Consider the following 25,916-nt stretch of genomic DNA (forward strand, 5'->3'; position numbering starts at 1 on the left):
GCAAAGCCTGGACCGCATCCCTGATGAGGGTGAGCATCATCATTTTCAGCTAAGAAAATACCTGGGTCCTTCAGAAGGAAAGACCAAAACTTCTGTGTGCTCAGTCTGCCACTTTGCCAACCCCAGGCTTCTGACTCCACTGGCAATCGCCCCAGTTCACCCCGTCCACAAGCGCTTATCTGTTATGGGACAGACCCTGGCCATAGATTTCATTTGGTCCTCACTGCAAGCTCTTTCGCACCTGGGTGAACGGAGACCCAGAGAGAATAAATCACAGGAAGTGACAAAGTCAAACTTCAGACTCTGATCTGATTGATTTCCAAAGTCCAAGGATGCTCTGTTTTCCCAGAGCGGCCTCGTCTCAGAAATGAATGAGATAAATTACCCCCTTCCAGGGGGCTCATCAATCTTGGTCTGCTGGGAAAAGCGCGTGTGGCAGAAACCTGAACATGCTCAGGGAGACAAGCAGCTACACAGACAGTTGTTTATAAGAGGGGATGAGCGATGCAGCAGAGGGAGGTACCAGCTGGAGCACAGAGCCCTCAGAGAGCGGGAGTCGCCTTACCCCAGCACAGTAATCTCCGCTGATGGTGACCCGCTGGAACTCGGGCATGGCATACAGTGCAGGCGTGGGCTGGGAAGTGATTCCGGGGAGCACAGGGGTTGCAGGAGACATGGCCGGACTGGCTGTTGGGGGTCCCTTCCAATCTTGCTGCGTCGGCATTTGCAGAGACAGAGACTGGGACCGAATCATCTTAAAACTTTTCTTTCTAAAAGTCAAGGGCAAGGAAATGTGAGAGATAGAAGCAGGTAATTTGGGGGGAGTGATAAAGAGTCTTTGTTCTGGACTTGGCAGGACAATTTGACTCTGATTAATCACTAGTGCTGGACCCATTATTAAGAAGTTTCTAGGAGTTCCTGTTGTGGCTCAGAGGTAACGACCCCGACTAGTAGCCATGAGGATGAGGGTTTGATCCCTGGCCTCCCTCAGTGGGTTAAGGATCCAGCATGGCCGTGAGTTGCGATGTAGGTCATAGACGCAACTCAGATCTGGTGTGACTATGGCTGTGGTGTAGGCTGGCAGCTGCAGCTCTGATTCAACCCCAAGCCCAGCAACTTTTTTTAGGGCCATGGAAGCAGCCCTTTAAAAAAAAAAAAAAATTTCTCAACTCTGACTAGCATCCATGAGGACGTAGGTTCGATCCCTGGCCTTGCTCAGTGGGTTAAGGATCTGGCTTTGCCATGAGCTTCGGTGTAGGCCACAGACCAAGGCTTGGATGTTGTGTTGCTGTGGCTGTGGCATAGGCTGGAGGCTGCAGCTCCAATTTGACCCCTAGCCTGGGAACCTCCATATGCCAAGGGTACAACCACCACCCCCAAAATAGTTTCTAATTATTCATGCCTTCCTCTCCTTGCATGCAATACTCTAGGCACCCTGTGGTCACTAAGAACTGCTGTGGGCTGTGTTTGAAGGGTGCGTGGAGCATCAGAGTAGGCAAATGTCTCAGGAGACAGAGGGAAGACTGATCTGTGGGGGTCTAACTCTGAGGGCAGACGAGGTGAGGACCATGTCAAATCAACCAGCATGCTGTCTTCAGATAAAGCCAGACCCTGAGTCCCAGTACACAGAGTCTCAGATAATCACCGTGCATTTCACAGAGTTAGAAAACGGGGGCACTGGAGCCAGAAAAGCTCATGCCATCAACCCGTCCCACCTCCTGTTTTCATAAGGAGGACTCAGGGGACCAGGGATGGGAAACAAATTCTACAAAGTCATGGCCAGGTGGCAGCTAGCCCTTCACACCCCACCTCCCTGGCAGCCTGTCACCCTGGCTGCTCCTTCCTGCAGCCTGACATGTGCCTTCCTGGCTGCTCTGGGCAGGCACAGATCTGCTATGGGAAAGGAACTGATCAGCATCAATTCCAGTCCTCTCAACTGGTCACCTTGGCACCAAAGGCTGATTTCACAAACTCCTGGGGAAGCAGGTGCAAGGTTGGTTTCAAATGCCACAAGCTCATGCTTATCTGCAATGCTGACTTAGGAACATTCATCTTCCTGGTTAACTAATTAGTAATGTTTCAAACGACACCACCCCAAGTCCTAGGATCCCCAGGAAGAAAGTCAGGCAAGCGGGAGGTGAGGACCTCAGCACTTCCTCTCCCATGTCTTTTTCTGCCTCTGAGGGAACCCAGCCCCCCAGCAATGCCAGAAACCAGCTGACCAGAGGGCCCAGCAGTGGGCCAACTAGCCCGGCACAACCAGAGCCTCCAACCTCCAGCCTCCAGCCAAGAATTCAAGAGCAACTGTGACCACTCCCTGCCCCCAAAGCCCAAAAAATCCCCTCCTCTTCTCCAGGCACCAGTGACATCTACAGGGTGTGGAGAAATTGGTTATCTCCAAACGGACCTCATGACTCACCCGAAACCAGCTATCTTCCTCCTGGCTCTTGGCCAGGTCTCTCCTCACTGATCCATGGCCAATTTACAGGAACTACAGTTCCCTGACCTCTCTCTACACCCAATGTTTGCCATGGCTCTCTGGTCACTATCCACCCACGTGTGTTATCACCTCTTTGAGGACAAGGCTGTTTCTACCTGGAAAATGGAGGCAGCCCCTTTATCAGAAGTCTGTCTTTGCCCTGCCCTTAAATACTAGGTTATTCAGGAAACCCAGGCTGAACTCCAGGAACCTCCAGCCCAGGTTTTCCCCAGCCTGCCCTCCATCTATCACATGGAGCTGAGTCAAGCATCTTGTCCCAAGAAAGAGGCCAACTGATGCCTTTCAATCGTTCCTCAGAGGCAGGCTCACCTTGAGTAATGAGGTTCCCACTTTGGCATCTTTGGGATGGTCACACCTAGAGGAAAAGCCATTACGTTGGGCTCCCTCTCATGTTCTGACAGGCCCCATGAGACCCTGACTCCTGTGTCACTCACATGCCTGCTAGGTCACTATCTTTATCTCCATGCCAACTTAACCCCCACAAGCCTCAGCCAATGCTGCCTAAGGACCAGTCCTGATAAGGAAAGAACCCAGGTAACATCTAAGGTGAACAACAGGTTAAAAAGGCTTTAAAAAATAATAACTCAGGAGTTCCCATCGTGGCTCAGTGGTAACGAGCCCAACTAGGATCCATGAGGACTCAGGTTCAATCCCTGGCCCTGCTCAATGGGTTAAGGATTCAGCATTGCCGCAAGCTGTGGTATAGGTCACAGACATGGCTCAGATCCCACATTGCTGTGGCCGTGGTGTAGGCCAGCAGCTGCAGCTCTGATTTGACCCCTAGCCTGGGAACCTCCATATGCCATGGAGTGTGGCCCTAAAAAGACAAATAATAATAACCCAACCATGATCAGAAAGCTGGAAGGCTGCCTAAGCCAAGAGCCCACCAGGCTTGTCCAAGAAACATCCATATTCCTCTGCCACAGAGAAGACACCAGTACCCACCAGCTGTGTCCCCAAGTTCACCTTCTTAAAGACACCCATTATGGCTCCAGCCTTGGACTTGAGGTGAGCCCCAGAAGGTCACATGTGGACATCCATGGGCTGGGAGCTCTGACTCTGCAGGGACAATGGACAGGTTTGACAACAGATGGGTCAACTCCTCATCAACCATGGGCAAGGGCTTGCAATAAACCAGCATTAACCACCAAACTTGTCTCCACGAAAACTAGAAAAGCTAAATGGAGGGAGTTCCCATTGTGGCTCAGCAGGTTACAAACCCAACTAGTATCCATGAGGATGTGGGTTCGATGCCAGGCCTCACTCAGTGGGTTAAGGATCCTGCGTTACTGTGAGCTGTGGTGGTCGTCGCAGGTGCAGCTTGGATCCCAAGTTGCTGTGGCTGTGGTGTAGGAGGGCAGCTGCAGCTCTGATGCAACCCCTAGCCCGGGAACTTCCATATGCCGCACATGTGGCCCTAAAAAGCAAAGCAAAGCAAGAGAGAAAGAGAGAGACAGAGGGAGAGGAAGGGAAGGAGAGAGAGAGATAGGAAGGAAGGAAGGAAGGAGAAAAGAAGAATGGAGCTCCAGGAAAGGGCCCTGTGCTTATCTTCTGCGGCTGTGCTACGCATGCCAGAAGCCTGGTGACTTCAAGCCCCCAGTTGCTGGCTCACAGCTCAGGAGGTGAGATATCCAAGTGAGCGTGGCTGAACTCTATGCCCAAGGTATCAAAAGGCCAAAATCAAGGGGTTATCCACACTGGGCTCTTAACAGAAGATCCTGGAGAAGCGTCCACATCCAAGCTCATGCAGGTGTTTAGCAGAATTCAGTTCCACATGGCCCTAGACTGGCCCAGGTTCCCCACTGGCTACTGGGCAAGAGTAGGCCTCTGCTTCTCACACATAGCGCCCTCTGTCTTCAGAGCCTGGCGCTGGTGCTTGGAATCCTCCCTCACTACTGCTGAGAAAGCTCTCTTGCACTAAGGGTGCGAGCGATCAGATCAGGCCCATTCATAACCTCCCCATCTTCAGGTCCAGAGTCACACACCACAGCGTAATCACAGGATCGATGTCTCATCCTATTAAAGGGTCTGGAGATTAGGGAAAGACACCTCTTGGGGGACATTTTAGAAGTTCTGTCAACCACCCATATCTAGTATCCATTCGGTACTGCTGAGGCTCAGCCACAAAGGGGCAACTGAGTGACCAAGAATTTGCAGATATGCGTGTGTATGTCCACACATCTGTCCTTCTTTCTCTCCCAAAGCTGCTGGAGCTCCACGTGTGTCACGAGAATGAAGAAGTTATCATAAGCTTTTTTCTGAATTATAGAACCATGAAGTGTCCTGGCTAGAAAGGGCTTTACAGATCACACGCCCCAATCCTCTCACTAAGGCAGCCTTTGCTTGAATACCTCAAGCGACAGTGAGCTCACTCCATTTCTGAGTAAAACATCCGCTGTCAATCATTTATTCAAAAACCATTTACCAAGCACCTACTCTGGGCCAGGCCAGTGCTAAGCACGTAAATACAAGGTGAACAAAACATGAGCTGTTGCCACTGTTAGAAAGCACTTCCTTGTGATGGGCCAAGATCTGTCTGTCCACAGTTCCACCTGTTGCACCTCATGTTAGCTCTTGGGACACAGAGTAAGCCAGCTCGCTCTGCCACAGCTGGCCCGCCCCTTCCTTCCCCCACCCACATGTCCATCTGGCAGAAACTCACTTCTGCCAAAGACCTGGCAGGGTGTGGGCCATGCAAGCACCAGCTCCAGGCCAAGCCCAGGGGCCCAAAGGGCCAGAGAACAGCTTTACCCTCCCTCCTGGGCCACAAGAACCTTCCTGCCCAACCAGGCCCTCAACCCAAGGACATGCCCTGCTCCTTTGGGCTGTGATTATGGCATCTCTCAGCACCTGTCTGCTGTCCCCACTCGTGCTATGGCACCCTTGTCTGCCATTCTGTGTCCCCACCCATACCCCACCCCTCTCCCCAGCCCTTCTCAGCTCCTAGACACCTTAGTCAAGAACCCTGGGGCCAGAGTTCCTGTTGTGGCTCAGCGGAAACAAACCCACCTAGGAACCATGGCCTCACTCAGTGGGTTAAGGATCCAGCATTGCCATGAGCTGTGGAGTAGGCTGCAGATACTGCCTGGATCTGGCGTTGCTGTGGCTGTAGCTCCGATTGGACCCCTAGCCTGGGAACTTCCATATGCCGCAAGTGTGGCCCTAAAAAGACCTTTAAAAAAAAAAAAAAAAACCATAGGACCTTCCTCCCAAAGAGGAGCTTCCTCCAAGGGGCCTGCTGCCCACTGCCCTTTTACTGAAGGCTCTCAACTATGCACAGCCAGGAGATCACAATGAACTCCACTTTATTCGATAAATAACCATGTGTCAGCTCCCGGAGGGCAGAGCAGTAAAGTATTCCGCTGACTCCAGAGGCTGAGATGTGCTGGTGTCAGTGGCCAAACATTTCAATAGACCATCATCATACAGCATGGCTGGTATGACGAGATGCCTGGCTAATTTGGGATCCCAGAGGAGACACCTAATCCAGTCTGGGGGTGGGAACTGTGGAGCAGGGGGGGTCAGGAAAGACTCCCTGCCTCCTTCTCAGAGGGGGAAGGGAACATTCTGGAACGGGACAACTTGTTTGAATCCCTCCCACACACACACTCAGACCATTCTGGCAGTGCCTACCCTCCAGGTAAGAGCTACCATTCTAAAGATTCAAGGCAGGGGTCACAAACCAGCATGAGGGTTCATTAACAATTTGAATCTGGAGTTCCTATCATGACATAGCAGAAACAACTCTGACTAGGATCCCTGAGGATGAAGGTTTGATCCCTGGTCTTGCTCAGTGGGTTAAAGATCTGGCGTTGCTATGAGCTGTGGTGTAGGTTGCAGATGCAGCTCAGATCTGACGTTGCTGTGGCTGTGGTGTAGGCCGGCAGCCACAGCTCCAATTCAACCCCTAGCCTGGGAACCTCCACATGCCATGGGTGCAGCCCTAAAAAAGCAAAAAAAAAAAAAAAAAATTTGAATCTGATGTCATTAGTGAGGCTGGCATTCTCCATGTCCACTGTCCCCACTGTTACTGCCCTGATTCACAGGGAAGTAAGGACCCTGGTCTACGGAGGGAGCGCCTGAAGGGCTGGCACCTGCTCTGACTGAGACCATTGGTCACAGCCTATCCAAAAAGGAGAAGGTAGAAACCGCTGCCTATGATGCGTGCTGCCTGGTAGGTACTACAAGAGGGGTGTGCAGTGGGCCCAGAGCCCTACTGAGTGCACAGCCAAGGACCAGTGGCCTGACCACATGGGTGCAGCTTTGATTTGCACACTTGAAGCTCATCTGGTATAAAGACAACCTCAGTTACTTCTCCCTTCACTTCGCTCTGATAACCCCCCGTCACCTGTCACTGCCCTGCCCCGATCCCTGACCAAGTGCAGGTCTCCACTGACCCCTCTTCCCTTCCTCCCTTTCCCCAGTCCCTCCCAGGTGCCCTTCTTCCCGAGAGCAAGACGAAGTACCATCTCTACTACCTGGTAAATTAAGTCAAACTCTATTCTTAACTTTAAAAACCTATGAATTAAACTGTTTCATATGAAACTTTTGTCAATGGCCCTGAATTTAAAAAGGGACCTACCCTCAGTTTAAGAAGTTTCCTAAAACAAAATGATTTAGCTGTGCTATGCTCAATTCATAATAAACATCTGTTTATCTGTTTTACAGGGAAGTAGCTGTTCTGGACAGCTAAATTTTTCAGATAAAATCTATCCCCTTTATACCCTAATTAAAAAAAAAAAGCAACTTCAGTGTGGCTTTTAAAAATGAAATACAGGAGTTCCCTTCGTGGCTCAGAGGTTATGAACCAGACTAGGATCCATGAGGATGTGGGTTCGATCCCTGGCCTCACTCAGTGGGTTATGGATCCGGCATTGCCGCGAGCTGTGGTGTAGGTCTCAGACACGGCTCAGATCCCGAGTTGCTGTGGCGAAGGCCAGTGACTGTAGCTCCAATTTGACCCCCAGCCTGGGAACCTCCATATGCCATGAGTGTGGCCTGAAAAATCAAAAAAGAAAGAAAGAAAAAGGAAATGTATAATTCCTGTATCTGAATCAGAACATAAGTTAAACTTTGCTCTGTGACTCAGGGTCATCATTGCATTATTCAGTCATCATCTTTAGAGGCGTTTTTGTCCTGAGACTGTTGTGCTTTGAATTCTTGTGACTGCTTTTCCTAATTACTCTGTTTCCTCCCTCACTGCTGACTGTCACATAATAACAACAAAAGCAGGAACACTGATGATGTCTAAGCACTGTGCAAAGCAATCATCTTCATTAGCTCCTTTCATTCTCACAAGGAAGGCCCTTCTATTATCCTCATTTTGCAGATCAGGAAACAGGCTGCTCCAGAACTTAAGATCCTTGCCCGAGGCCACTCAATAGTAAGAGATGGGCTGTCATTTGAACCAGTCAGTCTGAGCTCACAGCCACCATGCCGCACATACGTGACTCTGCCTATAAAAGTCCCTCTCGCTATTTCTAATTTGCTTCCTTCAATCTGTCACAGGATTAGAAACAAAATAACCAAGCTTATTAGGACTCTGTGTAAAGAAAGAATAGGCGTTCCGGTCATGGCTCAGCAGAAACGAATGTGACTAGCATCCATTAGGACATAGGTTCGATCCTTGGCCTCGCTCAGTGGGTTAAGAATCTGGCTTTGTCGTGAGCTGAGGCATAGGCCAGCAGCTGCAGCACTGATTCAACTCCATATGCCACAAGGCAGCGAGAAAGAATAGATGATGTTGGAACGGATAAGCAATGAGATCCTGCTGTGTGGCACCAGGAACTATGTCTAGTCACTTGTGATGGAACATGATAATGTGAGAAAAAGGAATGTGTACATGTATGTGTAACTGGGTCACCATGCTGTACAGTAGAAAATTGACAGAACACTGTAAACCAGCTATAGTGGGAAAAAATAAAAGTCATTATATTTTAAAAAAAGAAAGAATAGACGATGAGGTGAGACTATGGGGGGGGTCACAGCAAAAGGGTACAGGGTTTCTTTTGGGGGGGGGTGATAAAAATGTGCTAAAATTAATTGTGATGATGGTTGCACCAACCGCAAACATGCTAAACCACTAAATCGTATACTTTAAATGGCTGGATTGTATGTTATGTGGAGTTTGTCTTAATAAAGTTGCCTAAAAAGGAGAAGAGGAAACAGGAAAGTCAGAGGAGCCCTACTGTGCATTCTGGTTGCCCATCAGACATTCTTCATGTCATCCATGCTGGCTGCATGCCAACAATGTCCATTCACAGGGTGGATGAATTCTGGCCAGGTACCCATGGTGAGATTTCAAGTGAACAGCAGATGACTGCTGGGTACCAGCGGGGCTTTCCTGTCTTCGCCTTCTAACTTTGATTCCATGCACAGTCTACCCCTCCCATTCACCCTGACTCACGGGAGACTCAACGGAGACCTGGCCAATGTCATCTTTTGCTGACCTCCCAATCTGGCCTGCAAAACAAGCACCTCTCTGAGCAGCCTGGGGTGCTGGCTCCCTAGATTTGGCCCCTAGTCCTTGAAGGGTTCTATCCGACCCAGCTCAGCTCCTGCAGCTGCTAGAATCCTAATGGCAGCCTCCATGGTTTTTTGTTTGTTTGTTTGTTTTGTTTTGTTTATGCTTTTAAGGGCCACACTTGCAGCATAGGGAAGTTCCCTGGCTAGGTATCAAGTCAAAGCTGTAGCTGCCTGCCTACACCATAGCTCACAGCAATGCCGGATCCTTTAACCCACTGAGCGAGCCCAGGGATCAAACCCACATTCTCATGGATACTAGTCGGGCTCATTACTGCTGAGCCAAAAAGGGAACTTCCAAGCCTCCATGTTTTAGGTGCTCATCTTCCTTACACACAACCCAAGCTTTTCATTCTTTTCGTAAGAAGCTGCTTTTAATTTCAAGTTTTAGCTAGTGCCTTTATATTAGACTTTAGCTCTTAGCTTTTTTTTGCTTTGCTTTTTAGAGCCGCACCCAGGGCATATGGAGGTTCCCAGGCTAGGGGTCTAATCAGAGTTACAGCTGCTGGCCTACACCACAGCCACAGCAATGCTGGATCTGAGCCTAATCTGCAACCTACACCACAGCTCATGGCAACACCGGATCCTTAACCCACTGAGCATGGCCAGGTTTCAAACCCTCAACCTCATGGTTACTAGTCAGATTCATTTCTGCTGCGCCACAACGGAAATCCCTTTAGCTCTTATCGTTTTTTTTTTTTTCTTTTTATGACCTCACTTGTGCCATATGGAAGTTCTTGGGCTAGGGGTCAAATCAGAGCTGCAGCTGAGGCCTACACCATGGCTTGCAGCATTGCCAGATCCTTAACCCACTGAGTGAGGCCAGGGATCAAACCCGCATCCTTATGGAGACTCTGTTGAGTCCTTAACCCACTGAGCCACAACAGGAACTCCTTTTCTTTTTCAATAAGATAAAAAGAAAATGTTTGTAAAGAAAAGCCTTCTCTAAACACCAGAAACACTCAGGCTTATCAGAGGAGCCAGGGCGAGAGAGAGCTTTTGCCAAACAGGAAGGCCCATCTCATGTCACAGTTTGAAACACAAACCCACAGACTCTGGGTATCTGGAGACCTGCTTCTGGCTCTAAGCCCGGGGTTCCTTGCAAGAGGGCTGCATATTACCAATTACATTCCAGAATGTCAGGGAGCAGCCAGAGATAAAGAGGAAGCTGTGGAGAGGGCTCCTCCCTCAAACAGTTCACATCTGAATATTTGCATAGCAGCGCCTCTACTGAGCAGTGAGTCTGAAAGAAAAAATTGGGGGTGCACAGCTCCAGAGGACACTGGGACGTCTGACAGGTAGTCTAGAGGCCAGGCTGTCCTTTGGCAGAAAAGCCACCGCTGGTTAGCAGGGAGCTGTTGTCCAGCTTTTCCCTTCGGTTCATTCAGATGCCTGAAATTTATACCCTGCAGAGCTGCACCTACTGTCACTCCAGTGTCTCCACATGGAACCAAAGACCCTGGCTCTGACTGGAGGTGGACAGCCTCGTGATTAAAGTGTGGGGTTCTACATTCAAAAGATGTGGGTTTTAGTCTCTGCCCTGTCACTTATTGGCTATGTGTCCTTGTGCAATTTAACTTGTGAGGCTTAGTTTCCTTTTTTTTTTTTTTTGCTTTTTTCAGGGCTGCACTCACAGCAAATGGAAGTTCCCAGACTAGGGGTCAAATCTGCCAGCCTACACCACAGTCATAGCCACACAGGATCTGAGCAGCATCTGCAACCTATATACCACAGCTCATAGAAATGCTGGGTCCTTAGCCCACTGAGTGAGGAGACCAGGGATCAAACCCTTGTCCTCATGGATACCAGTCGGGTTCATTACCGCTGAGCCACAACAGGAACTCCCTGAGCTTTAGTTTCCTAATCTGCAAAATCAAGACAAGACTATCTACTTGAGAAGCTTAATGTGGGTATTAAAGAATGAAAGTCGACTGCACAGCCCAGTGCTTAGCCCACAGTAAGCAGTAGCTGCCACTGCTGCCCATCTCTGCCACAGGAAGTTGGACAAATAATTAATATTTCCATGGGGCTTACAGTGCTCCAAGCACTGCCCTGAGCCTTTTACAATTCCCTCATTCAATACCACACCCTAGTGAGGATGGAAAGAAGCTTCTTACCATCACTGCTTTACAGATGAAGAAACTGGTGCACAGAGAGGGCTCCTAATGGACTCAAGGTCACACAACATACTAGTGAGTGGCAGAATACAGCGGGGTCCAGGGAGCTGTAGCCACACTGAGGTAGCATCAGTGGCAGCAGTGGAGATACAGGACATCTTTCCTCTGCCACACGTCCACTGCTCACCAACACAGGCTAAGTGCTGGGCTGTATCCTGGGCATAGAGTGGGAGCCAGATACAGTCCTTAAAGGGCTTCCAGTTGAAGCGGGCAGGTAGATGCAAACCAAGACCACCACAACCTAATAAGTAGGGGAAGAATAGCGTTTCTGGAGTGTAGCTTGCAGAGGAATTTCTGGAAAGCATAGAGCGCTGTTTGGACTTATGTAAGAAGGCTTCCAGGAGTTCCCGTCATGACTTGGCGATTAGTGAACCCGACAAGCATCCATGAGGACACAGGGTCGATCCCTGGCCTTGCTCAGTGGGTTAAGGATCCAGCATTGCCGTGAGCTGTGGTGGAGGCCACAGACACAGCTCAGATCTGGCGTTGCTGTGGCTGTGGTGTAGGCCGGCAGCTCCAGCTCTGATTGGACCCCTAGCCCGGGAGCCTCCATATGCTGCAGGTGAGGCCCTAAAAAGCCAAAAAATAAAAAATAAAAATGCACTGTTTAAAAAGAAAAAGGAAAAGGACTCTTCATGTGTCGGCTGGCTTCTGGCTAGGTTTGGCCAATGGCGACTACTGAGGACAACTGGAACATGCCAGAAAGATTTAGCTAGTATCTCCTGCCTCCATCTCTCCCTTGGGAGCCATCTCTGCAGCTATTGCCTCTCCCTCTAGACTCCAGTTTCCATTGGAAAAGCCACCGCAGTTCCAGCTTCTCCACCCTGGGCTCCAGCAACACCACTTCTCTCCACTGTCTCTCCAGCCTGGGGTGGTAGCAGCTTCCTACGGTGTCTCTGGGCTGCCTCTCTCCCCCTCTGCTTGCCTCCCGCGGTTCTCTACCACCTTTGTAATCAACTCCTTGCATTAAAATCCCATTTCCAACACTCAAGTAGATTCTGTTTTTCTGGGTAGACCCTGACTGATACAGCACTTATCATAGCCTGTCATTTTTTTAAATTAATTTATCCAGTCACTTAATTATTGTCTAGACCAACAATAATCTTTACAGGACAAGGACTTATCTATCGTGTTCATGAATGCGTCCCCTGTGCCCAGCACAGCACCTGGCAAATGGCGAGCTGAGGTAATTAATCATGCAAAGTATGCGTCAAGTGAAGGAAAGAAGCAAAATTGGTGTTTCCCAAGAAAGCCTCACATTTCCAGAAAGAAAATGGAAATGGCACTCGTGTGTTTGTGCACATGATTTGTTATCAAAGCAGCCGTAGAGGAGTTCCCGTTGTGGCTCATCAGTAACGAACCCAACTAGGATCCATAAGGATGCAGGTTCAATCCCTGGCCTCACTCAGGGGGTTAAGGATGCGGCAGTGTCATGAGCTGTGGTGTAGGTCGAAAATGCGGATCAGATCCTGCGTTGCTGTGGCATAGAGCGGCAGCTGCAGCTCCAATTTGACCCCTAGCCTGGGAACCTCCATATGCCGAGGGTGTAGTCCTAAAAAGACAAAACAAAAGAAAACAAAAAAGCAGTAATCGAGAAAGTGGGTTCTGATATTCTCAACCAAAGGCAATAAAACCGGCTTCAGTGAATAAGTGGTGAGTTAAGTAGCCCTGGTTAAGAAATCAACTCAGGAGTTCCCATCGTGGCGCAGTGGTTAACGAATCCAACTAGCAACCATGAGGTTGCGGGTTCGATCCCTGGTCTTGCTCAGTGGGTTAAGGATCCGGCATTGCCGTGAGCTGTGGTGTAGGTTGCAGTCGTGGCTTGGATCCTGCGTTGCCGTGGCTCTGGCCAGTGCTCACAGCTCCAATTAGACCCCTAGCCTGGGAACCTCCATATGCCACAGGAGCATTTTTGCCCTAGAAAAGGCAAAAATACAAAAAAAAAAAAAAGATAAAGAAAGAAAGAAATCAACTCAGCACCCAGGACAGTCAAATTCACACAAGACGCCTCAGCACAGAACAGGCACCTACAGCCTGCCTGGGTCTGCACAGCCACACACAAGTCAGGGGAACAAACCTTTTCGCAGTCTCCACGGACTTCTGCTCCGCCAGCTCCTTCTGCAGCTCCCTCTCCTTGGCCTCCTTCTGCCCAATGGGGCAGTCCTCGGGGACGGTGAAGAGGGACAGGGCATCTTTGCTGTCCTCTTCTCGGAGCACTTTGGCAAACACCTTCTCAGCCAGGAGCCGGACTTGCTCGTCCACCTCGGAGATGTTCAGCTTGGGGAACTGGCGCGGCATCTCGGCTAGCAGAGAAAGAAGCAGCGTGAGCCCTCATGATGTAGTCGCTGGAGCACGGTAGGAAAAAGTACCAAAATAAAGGCAGCAATCTACTTGGAAAGACCCCAAACCAAACCCAGCATGCAAATTTTTCAAACTAGCTCCAGAAGTAACCACATATGAAGGGTGTGGGCCCAGTTAGGTTTCATGAGAAACCCAGCATCCAGAAGTGAAAGAGTCAACCACCTAAGTGGGCTTCCGTTTTTGCCAAGCCAGGGGTCCTCAGCACAGGGGTAGCCCTGCCAACCCCCTACCTTGGCTCTGGTGATGGAGCTGGGGGAACAACATCCAGAGCCCCTTCCTGCAGACTGTGAGGAAGCCATGCTGGGGCTGCTCCCCCACTACACAGGGGGGAGACCAAAGCCCAAAGGGTTTAATGATTGGCATAAGGTCTGACAAAATGACAGCAGAGCCCTGGGGACTCCACAGCTGCATCCCTCACCACATAAAAGGAGGCCTTTTGGAATTCCCGGCATGGCACAGTGGAAACGAATCCACCTAGGAACCATGAGGTTTCGGGTTCAATCCCTGGCCTTGCTCAGTGGGTTAAGGATCCAGTGTTGCCCTGAACTGTGGTGTAGGTCACAGCTGCAGCTTGGATCTGGAGTTGCTGTGGCTCTGGCATAGACCAGCAGCTACAGCTCTGATTGGACCCCTGCCTGGGAACCTCCATACGCCGCAAATGCGGCCCTAAAATGGCAAAAGACCAAAAAAAAAAAAAAAAGGCCTTTTGCAGAAAAGACATCAGTGCCACCACCTCCCAAACCCTCTGGAACTTCTATCAAGGCAGCAAATAAAATAAAGGCTTGGGGACAGGACTTTTCACCACTCAGAGCCCAGCTGAAAACTCACTCCCTCTAAGAAGCTTGCCCTTAGCCTCCTCTGTACCCTGGTTCCTCACTATCGGGAGTGGCCCTCAATCAACTGGTTGGTTCCTTTCTTTTCTGTCTTTCTTTCAACACTTACATAGCACATAGTAAGTACTCTCTGCCAAGCCCTTTTTACTGTGAACTGAAGTCTGGCACTTGCCATCAGCCTCTACATGGATTAAATCATGAATCGCTGCAGCTGTGGACCCACAGCACCTCCTGCTCGGAGCTCAGGGTGAAAATCAGGCGTGGAGCACTCTGTGCTCTGGGGAAACTGGAAGAACGGGTCTTCAGATAGATATTCTTAGGTGAAGATTTTATGTGCCCAATTTTTGCATTTTCTCCTATCTAGAAAAACACTATCATCCTTCATGGTGATGTCTGCTCCTTGTGACTAGTAGTAACCTTTGTGAGACCAGTGGCAAACTTTGGTAATATATGTGCCTGGCTGCACACACCTCCCCCTCACCTTTATCATATCCTGAGATTCCCCCTTTTCCACCTTGGGGCAGTATTTCAGATCTATTACAGCCCGGGCAGTAGTTAAGGATAAAACAAAGAACGTCATGGTCCTCTGTGAATGCGGTCACCTCCAAGGGTCACCTCCAAGGGCGAGAGCCTGAGAACAGGTGAGTCTTACAGGCTGTGAAACTCAGGATTCTGGCCTTGATAGCGAGGTGCATATCAAAGGAATGATTTCCGGGAGCCCAGGCCTCTTTTGTTCCTACTAGGTGCCTTTTGTTGCAAAACCTCCTATATATCCTAGCTAACCCCCTGGCCTCTTCAGAGCAGTTTTTTAAGGCTACCTGAGATGCTGTCTCCCAGGCGTAAGTCCTAATTTTGTCCCAAATAAAACTTAAGTCCCAACTTTCAGGTTGTGCTTTTCTTTTTTTTTTGTCTTTTGTCTTTTTTTTTAGGGCCTCACCCACGGCATATGGAGGTTCCCAGGCTAGGGGTAGAGTCAGAGCTGCAGCTGTCAGCCTATGCCACAGCCAAAGTGACTCAGGATCCAAGCTGTGTCTGTGACCTACACCACAGCTCACAGCAACGTTGGATCCTTAACCCACTGAGCGAGGCCAGGGATCAACCCTGTGTCCTCATGGATACTAGTCGGATTCATTAACTGCTGAGCCACGATGGGAACTCCATCAGGTTGTGCATTTTTTTTCAGTCAACAATATTAACTCAGTTAACCCCACTATTCCCATTTTACAGGTAAGAAAATGAAGGCACAGAAAGATAACTTGCACAGGGTCAATGCAGGCACCTGGTTCCCACATCTGTCCTCTGAATTGCTATATTGTGCTGCTTCTCTTTGCCCATTTGAGAATTAGGGCAGGTCTCCTCATTGTCCCCAGCATCACACTTATGGAAAGAACCAATACAGCATCCTTTCCACAAGCCGTCTTCCCCAGAAATGGCTCTGGAAGAGGAGTTTCCTGACAGTCCATTACCATGGTTTCTTTCAGCAGGGTTTAAAGAGAAAAGTGGGAGTTCCCATCGTGGCTCAGTCAGTGGTTAACGAATCTGACTAGGAACCATGAGGTTGCAGGTTCGATCCCTGGCCTCGCTCAGTGGGTTAAGGATCCAGGTTTGCCGTGAGCTGTGGTGTGGGTTGCAGACGTGGCCCAGATCTGGTGTTGCTGTGGCTGTGGTGTCGACCAGCAGCTACAGCTCCGATTGGACCCCTAGCCTGGGAACCTCCATATGCCGCAGGTGCGGCCCTAAAAGGACAAAAAGACAAAAAATTTTTTAAATAAAGAGAAAAGCAGTTTGGTCAGCCTGATAGAGGAGGATGAAGGTGAGACAGTGCCCAGCTGCCATCTGGCAGGAAGAGGAAACAGTTACAGGGGAGGCAGGACTCCCTGGGCAACCTTGGGACAGCCATTCTCTGCACCTCACAATATTCTTGCCTTTGAGACAAAGCGATTGGACTAAGGGGTCTCCAAGGCCCTCTCAGTTCTATCCACCATAATTCCACCATAACCACCAGAGGTTTCTGGTGCCTGGGGAGACTTGCTGCTCTGGTCTTCTCTGCAGCCCATGACACAGCCAGGAAGGAGGAAAGCAGGCAGGCAAAGTACCCCTGTGGGGCCCTAGACTGTGAAACCAATTTCCTCTCCTCCCCCTCTCCCCGCCCCACCCTCAGGGGCTTGAGTGGGAGGGAGCTGGGAGGAGAGAGACAGCCCTGCACGCAACAGTGCTGGTCAGTGGTAGCGGAGACCAAGACAGCAAAGGCCTGTCTTGCAAAGATGAAGAGGAAGAGCTGACTGTGGAGATTTCCACATCCTGATAACAGAGAGAAAGGGAAGCTGGAAACCATCAGAGCAGAGGCCAGAGAAGAAGGGGACAGGGGAAAGACATGGAGAGAAAGACAAAGAACAAGACCCAAGAGGAGCCATAAGGAAAAAACAAAACTGGACCCAACCCACCACCCCCCGCCAGCTCTAAGGCCATGGTCAAGTACAACCTCAAAATCTCACATTGCATTTCCGAAGTAGACTCCCAACAGGCCCCAGGCAAGGAGCAGCACATCCCATAACATTCGGGCATCTCAGAGAGTAAACCCACTGCTAGAAAATGCTTCTCAGAAAAAAATCTGAAGGAAGGAAAAGTGCAAAGGTGTTTCCCTGCACTGTTTATATAAATAGCAGTAAAATGTCCAAATGAGAATATACTCACTTGAAAAAAAAAAATTAAGCAACCAAAATTATACTTACGAGGACAGTGCAATCACATAAAAAATATATTGTGAAATAAAAGTGAAAAAAAACTAATACGTGAAACTGTACCCAAGACTTGATTATAATGATACGCATTTGATACACATTTGCACCCCCTTATGGGTGAGGGCTGCAGGAGACACACACTCAAATGACCAGATGGCAGGACTGCGTGTGTAAGAGGCAACATCTGATCATTAATGCTATCATAATGTCATTTGCACAAAAAAACAAAAGATGAGGGCGTTCCTGTCATGGGTCAGGGGAAACGTATCTGACTAACATCCATGAGGACACAGGTTCGATCCCCGGTCTCGATCAGTGAGTTAAGGATCTAGCATTGCCATGAGCTGTGGTGTCGGTCACAGACTCGGCTTGGATCCCTAGTTGCTGTGGCTGTGGTGGAGGCCAACAGCTACAGCTCCAATTGGACCCCGAGCCTGAGAACACCTATATGCCACTGGTGCGACCCTTAAAAAAAAAAAAAAAAAAAGACAAGGAGATCCTGTCTATGGCTCAGTGGTTATCGAATCCCACTAGGAACCATGAGGTTGCGGGTTCAATCCCTGGCCTTGCTCAGTAGGTTAAGGATCCAGCGTTGCCGTGAGCTGTAGTGTAGGTCGAAGATGTGGCTCAGAACTGGCATTGCTGTGGCTCTGGCATAGGCCAGCAGCTACAGCTCCGATGCGACCCCTAGCCTGGGAACCCCCATATGCATGGGAGCAGCCCTAGAAAAGGCAAAAAAGACAAAAAGACAAAAAAAAAGACAAAAAACAAAGATGGTAGGAAGAAAATGAATTAGACTGAAGTTATAAAAAGAGAAAAAAAGGAAAACTAATCAAACCTCTACCTTCTAGATTTTGGCAGTAAGCGTCCTCTCCCATCTAACCCACACCAGAGAGAGAGGGGCCAGTCCAAAGAGAATGCAAAGGCCATTTCTGCATTAGCTCTTGTCCTGCCTGTTCGGGCCTGGCTTTCAACCACTTGTCACTGAAGCCAGCACGCTTGGGAGGCTTCACTGTGACTCTGCCGGCACTGGCTGGGAATACAGCTTATGCTGTTGTTATATCTAATACCCTCCAGTGAGCTTGGAGGAAAAGTGTCCCCAAGTTAGAGAGCTGTAAAAATGCCACCAATTTCAACAAACAGGAACTTTCTTATGGCATCACGGCCCCTCCAGAAAGGGAACACAGGGGGCCTCTTAAATTCCTTCCTTACACAAATGAAGCCATTCTTCTCCTCACCAGACTCCCACGATCAGAACCCACGACACAGACCTGAGCCTGGCGCTGGTGTCTCCATGGCTGATCCTGAGGATGCCACCCAGGCGATGCACTCATGCCAGGTGTGCGTGCTGCCAGGGAGCTGCGCTGAGTCAGTCTAAGTGCAGCTAGCTGGGTCCTGTCTGCAGCTGCTGCAGAGGTGGGAGGTCTCTATTTTGCATATCTGTGAGCAGCCCTGAGCAAGAGCAGGAAGAGTCTGGGCTGGAAATTCTTTCATGAATGTGAAATGGAAGTGGAAAATTTCCAACAGTGCAAAAGGGCCCAGGTAATGCCAGTTATCACAGCTGCTGTGTCCAGAAGGCAGCGTCCTGGCCCCATTCACAGCCCTCTTCGGAGCAGGAAACCGAAGCTGCTGCTGCCCAATGCCACAGTGCATTCAGCCTTCCTGACCAACCACAGACGATAAGCCACGGCCTCCCTCGATCGTCTAGACCTCTCCTGAAAGCTGAATAGTAACTGTGATACCATCACCCGTGCTGCTTCTATGTTGAACGGCACTTCAAGCTCAGCTCAGTGACTGGGCTCTTCTCACCAGGGGGATTCGTCTATACACACACAGCCTGCCCAGGTCTCCTCAGAGAGCCCCCAAAGCAATCCTCCCGAGGGCACCCCAGGGCTGGCTGGGCACCTCTGGGCCAGTAGCCAACACGAGCCCCTCCCCCCACATCTAAAAGAAGGAGGGCCTCTGAACTGGAAGGGACAGAACCTCAGCGGCAGGGAGGGCTCAGCACAGGGGCAAATGAGGATGAGGAGCTGGCACACCCTGCCCCATTCCTTCCTTTCTTTCCTGAAAGGAGCTGCACATCACAAGTGACAGGGCAGCCGGACCAGTTCTGCCAGAGCACGCGTGCCCACTTGCCCACCCACCCCCAGGAAAAGAGGTGCCTCCCACCTGACCCGCCTACCCACCCCAGCCTCCCCTCCTTACTGTCAGTCCCGGCTCCCACGGCTCCCACGGCTCCCACGTGGGCCTCCAGCTCGGACAGAGAAGCTCCCTGAAAGCTGGCTGGACGCGGCCACCCCTGCCACCAGCAGCTGCCGCTCTCCCTGCCTCAAGGAACCCACAGCGCAGTCAGGGTGATCACGACAGCATCACAGGGCACAAAGCTCCACTCTTCATCTGCCCTTTAGGAGAAGGACGGTCCTTTGTGGGGAAGTTCACAGCAGACGCACGGCCTCCCAGGGACTTAGACCAGCGGCGTGGGTCTGGGAAATAACCCTGAGCAACAGGGCTATTTCTGTGGTGCTGTTGAAATCCGGGGGAGAAGCGCCCAGAAAGGATGGGGCCAGTTGTTTACCAGGAGGCCAGCTCCAGCCCTGACTTGGGCCTGAGTCACCTCCTCACATCCAATCGTGAGGTTGTGCCTTCCTGAGCCCACATAATAATTCCTGTGCCCACAGAGCAGGATTACAGGGTTGACACACGATCCTCCAGCCGCTGCTGGGCTTTAGCTACCCAGAGATTACGACCCACCTGTCCTCACAGCTGTTTCATAAACAGTGTGACCAGCAGACTACAGGCAACCTAGAGGGATGGTAATGTGTATTCATTAAATAATTAAACGGCCTTAAAACAGAGGGAAAAAAAAATCTGAGTGCTTAGTACAATGCTGCCAAAGGGAAGAGAGGCAACTTATTCCCTCTGCTAGCGGGGGGTTGGGGGGGTGGGAAGTGGAGGAGCTATGATGAGGCTGCAGTGTGAGCATGCTAGCCCATCCAAGAACCAACTTGGACCCAGCATATCAGGGAGTCTTTTTTTTTTTTTTTCTGATTTTTAGAGCTACACCCATGGCACATGGAAGTTCCCAGGCTAGGGGTCCAATCGAAGCTATAGCTGCCAGGCTACACCATAGCCACAGCAACGCTGGATCTCCGACCTACTGAGCAAGGCCAGCGATTGAACCCGAATCCTCATGGATCCTAGTGGGGTTCACTGCTGAGCCATGAAGGGAACTCCCACGCATCAGGGAATCTTATTCTGCACCTTTAAACAGACCATGGAAAGCCTTGATCTAAACAAGTATTTCCAAAGTGTAGGCTGTAGAACCTGAAACGTCAGAAGGCTTGGACAACACTGCATGCCAGAGTCCTTTATGAGGCTTCACACACAATCCTATTAGCAGGTTCTAGACATCTGAGAAGTCCTCCAGTCAGGAAAGCTGCCTGACTTTGTTTAACCCAACACATTGATGTGACCCTCCCACCACTGCCGCCATAAGAAAAAAGACCTATTAATATCCTGTGGCATAGGCTTTGGAAAATGCCTTCCACTTTGAGACTTCATTTTCCAGCTTGGAGAAAGCTGCCCTCCTGGGGCCCAGCTCTGGGTGTGAGATCCACTCCAGACAGAGATGGACAGCAGCCCCACTAAGATGACACAGGTTGGGACAGTGGCCAAGGGTCCCCCTGGAGAGTTGCGAGACCCTCCAGGACAGTAGCCACTTAGAAGGCAACTGTAGCTCTGACCTGGGGGGGCAAACTTTGCTCAGGACCTAACAGCTCCACTTGGCACCTACATATGGCTTAAATGTCTTCTTGGACTGAGGAACACTCGTCTCAGACGCAAAGCCTTATTTCCCTTTTGGAGAAGCATTAAGACAATCTATGATTCCACTGAATGGAAGAAAATAGTTGCTAATGATATGACCAATAAGGGGCTAATATCCTAAATATATAAACAGCTCATACAACTCAACATCAAAAACAAACAACTCAATTTAAAAATGGGTGTGGAGGAGTTCCCATTGTGGCTCAGCGGAAACGAATCTGACCAGCATCCACAAGGACACAGGTTTGATCCCTGGCCTCGATCAGTGGGTTAAGGATCCAGCCTTGCCCTGAGCTGAGGTGCAGGTCACAGACACGGCTCAGACCTCACGCTGCCGTGGCTGTGGTGTAGGCCAGCGGCTACAGCTCTGATTCGACCCCTACCCTGAGAACCTCCATATGCCATGGGTGCAGCCCTAAAAAGACCCCCCCCCCAAAAAAAAAGTCTGAATAGACCTGAATAGATATTTGTCCAAAGAAGACATACAAATGGCCAACAGGCACATGAAAAGACACTCAACATCATTATCAGAGAAATCCAAATTAAAACCACAATGAGATATCACCTCACACTTGTCAGAATGGCTGTCACCAAAAAGACCACAAATAACAAATGTTGGTGATGATGTGGAGAAAAAGGAACCCTTGTGCACTGTTGGTGGGAATGTAAATTGGTGCAGCCAGTGTGGAAAATGGTACGGCAGTTTCTCAAAAAGCTAAAAGTAGAACTACCATACGACCCAACACTCTGGGTATATATCGGAAAGAAACGAAAACACTAATTCAGAAAGATACATGCACCTCAATGTTCATAACAGCATTATTTATAATTGCCAAGCTACAGAAGCAATCTAAGTGTCTACCAACAGAGGAATGAATGAAGAAGCTATCCAGTGTGTATGTACACTCCATATACACACAATGGAGGACTACTCAGTCAAAAAAGAATGAGGAGTTCCCTCATGGCTCAGTGGTTAACGAACTCAACTAGTATCCATGAGGACGCAGGTTCGATCCCTGGCCTCACCCAGTGGGTTAAGGATCCGGCGTGGCCGTGAGCTGTGGTGTAGGTCACAGACGTGGCTGGGATCCTGCATTGCTGTGGCTATGGTGTAGGCCAGTGGCAACAGCTCCTATTGGACCCCTAGCCTGGGAATCTCCATATGCTGCGGGTGCACCCTAGAAGGACAAAAATAAAAAATAAAATGAAATTTTGCCAGTTACAACAACCTGGGTGGAATTGGAGGGTAGGAATAAGTGGAATAAGATAGGGAAAGACAAATTCTGTACAATATCACTTACATGTGGAATCTTAAAAATGCAACAAACTAATGAATATAACAAAAGGGAAAAACACCCACAGATAGAGAGGGCAGATTGGTGGTTACCAGGGGAGAACAGGAAGGAGGAGGGACAAGATATGAGTAGGAGATTAAGAGGTACAAACTATTATGTATAATATAAAAAAGCTACAAGGACGTATTGTACAACACAGGGAATATAGCCAATATTTTATAATAACTATAAATGGAGTATAACCTTTAAAAATTGGGAATCACTATGTTGTACACCTGTAACTTATATAATACTGCACATCAACTATATCTCAATTTTTTAAAATAGACTTAAAAACAGACAATCTATGATAACCAGGCCCAGGCCTGCATCTCCTGCCCAGAAAACCAGACTTCATCCTCATCCACTTTGATCACTTAAGACTCCCTTACAAAACCCCAACAAACAGGAAAGGCTGGAATCAAATTACATCTCATCTAAAAAGATACCACTCTTCCCTCCCCAAAAGGATCCTGTGGGCTTTCCTATAGGGGTCCACTTTGTTTCTCATTTCTGAGGAGTGCATGACTCAGAGGGGCTGGGCACAGAGGCTTTGCCTACTAAATACCACTCCCATGACACACTTTGCCCATCTCATTCACTATTGTATCCCCATGCCCAGAATATACTGGGCACCAGGAAATATTTGGGTTTTTCTGTGGCTTTTATTTTTGTCTTTTGGCGGGGGGCCACACCTGCAGCATATGTAAGTTCCCAGGCTAGGGGTCAAATCAGAGCTATAGCTGACGGACTACACAACAGCCACAGCAACGCCAGATCCGAGTCTCGTGTGCAACCTACAGCACAGCTCATGGCAATGCCGGATCCCTAACCCACTGAGCAAGGCCAGGGATCGAACCCGCAACCTCACGGATACTAGTCGGGTTCTTCACTGCTAAGCCACAATAGGAACTCCAAGAAATATTTCTTAAATGAATGAATGCATAACATAATGCATGAGTGGATGAGCTAAGGGATGAATCTACCTACATCAATGTCAAGAGCCAGTACAGTGTGTGGTTAAGAATATGGACTCAAGCCAGACTACCCAGGTTTGAATCCTGTCCCACCACTAAGTTGAATGGCCTTGGGCAAGTCATTAATTTCACTGGCTCAGTTTTATTCCCTATAAAATGTGGATGGTAACAGTATTGACTTCACTGGTTGCCATGACAATTAAATTAGCATGCATGCTTATTATAGTATGCATATTATAATTAGTGCTTAGAATAGCACTAATTCTAAGCACTAATAAATATATGCTTTATAAGTATTATGTCTTAACATCATCGTCATCCTGATACCAGGTACGAGAAAGTCCATCTGGGAAAATGAACATGACATCTCATTCAAGACACCAAATCCTTCCATTCAGCATTATTTACTGAGCACTATTATGTTCCAAGAACTCTTTCAACTCCTATTTGGGGGCAAGGAGAAGGAAACCATGTTCAAATGTGAACCCCAGATCAGGAAAAATAGCCTCGATGCTGACTTTGCATGGCCAGCACTCCAGCCATGAGTCCATCCTCTCAGGCCCTAACCCCTCCTAGATCCAAGCTCAAAGCCATGGTCTTCCGTCCTAGACGTGCAGCCAGCACACAAATGAAACAAAAGATTAATATTTGGGGGGAAGAATACTATTCAGCCATAAAAAAGAATGACATAATGCCATTTGCAGCAACATGGATGGAACTAGAGACTCTCATACTGAGTGAAATAAGTCAGAAAGAGAAAGACAAATACCATATGATATCACTTACAACTGGAATCTAATATACAGCACAAATGAACCTTTCCACAGAAAAGAAAATCATGGACTTGGAGAATAGACTTGTGGCTGCCCAGGGTTGGGGGGGGGCAGGGAAGGGAGTGGGAGGGATCGGGAGCTTGGGGTTAACAGACGCAAACTATTGCTCTTGGAATGGATTTACAATGAGATCCTGCTGTGTAGCATTGAGAACTATGTCTAGATATTTACATCGCAAGACAACAATGGAAGGAAAAAGTATGTATACCTGTATGTGTAACTTGGTCCCCATGCTGTACAGCGGAAAAAATAAATCATAACTGAGAATTTAAAAATATATTTTTATATACATTTTATATATATATAAAGAACCTGCAAAGGCCAATGAGTATCTTTCAGGGAGAAAAGATATTCTCCCTGCTTAACCCTAAGGCTACATTTTATCTGTCCATGATATTTTCAAGACCTGGGGTTGATTTCAAAGCTACCTGAAGAGTGATTCACCTAGTGTGAAGACAAGGTAAACAGAGCCCCTCACTCCTTATTGAGGATCTCAGGAGGAGGAGGTGGTGGTGACTCAGAGGTCCAAGAGTCTCCCAGCAACCCACCCATGCAAGTCCCATGATTCTCAGGGCAGCCCTGTACCAGCATCTTCAGAGCAAGCCAACCCCTCAGATTTGCTGCCAGCATTGCAGCCCAGTCAGGCTAACTACCCCAAACCTGCAGTCAACACTCTGGAAGGTGAGCACTGAGAGGGGCTCTTCTACCTGGCTCTGCAGCTTGACTGCCACTCAGCATTGATGCTTCACAGCCAGGGGTGGAATTGTTCCTCTGAGGGTTCCAGCTGCAGCCAATTGCCCCCTTAAAGATGGCCAAATGTTGGTCACCACATCCAGAGGGATAACCAACAAGGGCCCAGGACTACACTAAAACTCCTCCTAGTGAGTCCAGCTTTCTTCATCCAGCTCCTTTGCTAATTTGTCATCACCAAGCTTCCAGCCACATACAAGGACCTAACAGGGAAAATGACACTCTAGTTAGCAAGCCTCTCTTACTCCATGGCTTCTCAAAACTCACCCTGGAGGCCTCTGCCAGCCAACTGGAGCCATTTAGCTGCTCCACTGGCAAAGCTGCTCCACTGGCAAAGCAGCTACCAGGAAGTTCAAGGGCAGAGAACAGACTGCCAGAGGCAATACACCTACCTCCCTTGGTGGCAAAGAGCCAGAGAGGTAAAGATGAAGGCCTCCAGTGACCCCATCACCCTACCATCCTGTCCATCACCCTGCCTCCAGGTGGAAGTCCACCTCAGCCACTGGCACCCCGCCAGTTCTCAAGCACCCAGAAACCAGTCTGGGCGCTTAAGTGGCAGCAAGTCCCAGGTGCCTTCATTTCTCTAAGCCTTTCAAATCCAAGGCAGGTCGCCAGGGAGCTGAGATGCGACGAGCTCACCTGAGGCCTCTGGAGCCCAGGCCACTACAGGGACTTGGACAGGCACAGGCCAAGGCCCAGGCAGGGAAGGAGCCTGGGGTCAGAGCTGCTGCCTCAGAGGGCAGGGAAGCCCAGGGCCGAGGTTCTGACCCGGGGCGCTGCGACTCCCCTCCTGGGCCACCCAGGGGCCGCGGGGCATGGGTCCAAGGTCAGCAGCACCGCATCGCACTCACTCACCGGGTTCAGGGGACAGGGCCATGCCGTGGGCCAAAAGGGGCGGCCCGCAGGCTGGAGCGCAGGTGGCGGTGCGGGGCAGAGCGCAAGGCAAGCACCGCGGAAGGGCTGCCCCGCACTGCCGCCGGCCCGCGCCCGCCCGGGGCCGGGCCTTGCCCCTGGCGGGCGCTGGGCGGGAGCCCGCTGTGCGCCCCGCCGCAAGGGCGGGGAC

The 25,916-nt window shown here is 49.6% G+C and overlaps 1 protein-coding gene across 6 annotated transcripts in view; it reads right to left on the reverse strand.

The window, feature by feature from the left end:
- AMPD3 (adenosine monophosphate deaminase 3) overlaps positions 1-25,916 on the reverse strand; it is a 52,716-nt gene that overhangs the window by 26,228 nt on the left and 572 nt on the right. For 2 of the 6 annotated variants that reach the window (XM_047776304.1, XM_047776303.1), the window contains exons 2-3: positions 13,277-13,502; positions 566-770 (exon numbers count right to left, since the gene is read on the reverse strand). In XM_047776304.1, the coding sequence (XP_047632260.1) occupies positions 566-770; positions 13,277-13,497 (426 nt within the window). In that variant the 5' untranslated portion in view covers positions 13,498-13,502. Of the gene's footprint in view, positions 1-565; positions 771-13,276; positions 13,503-18,405; positions 18,735-19,339; positions 19,651-24,810; positions 25,046-25,708; positions 25,859-25,916 lie in introns of those variants that run through there. The other 4 variants (XM_047776301.1, XM_047776299.1, XM_047776302.1 and 1 more) reach the window with 4 other exon arrangements.

This window comes from Phacochoerus africanus, chromosome 4 (assembly GCF_016906955.1).
Source record: "Phacochoerus africanus isolate WHEZ1 chromosome 4, ROS_Pafr_v1, whole genome shotgun sequence".
NCBI lineage: Eukaryota > Metazoa > Chordata > Mammalia > Artiodactyla > Suidae > Phacochoerus > Phacochoerus africanus.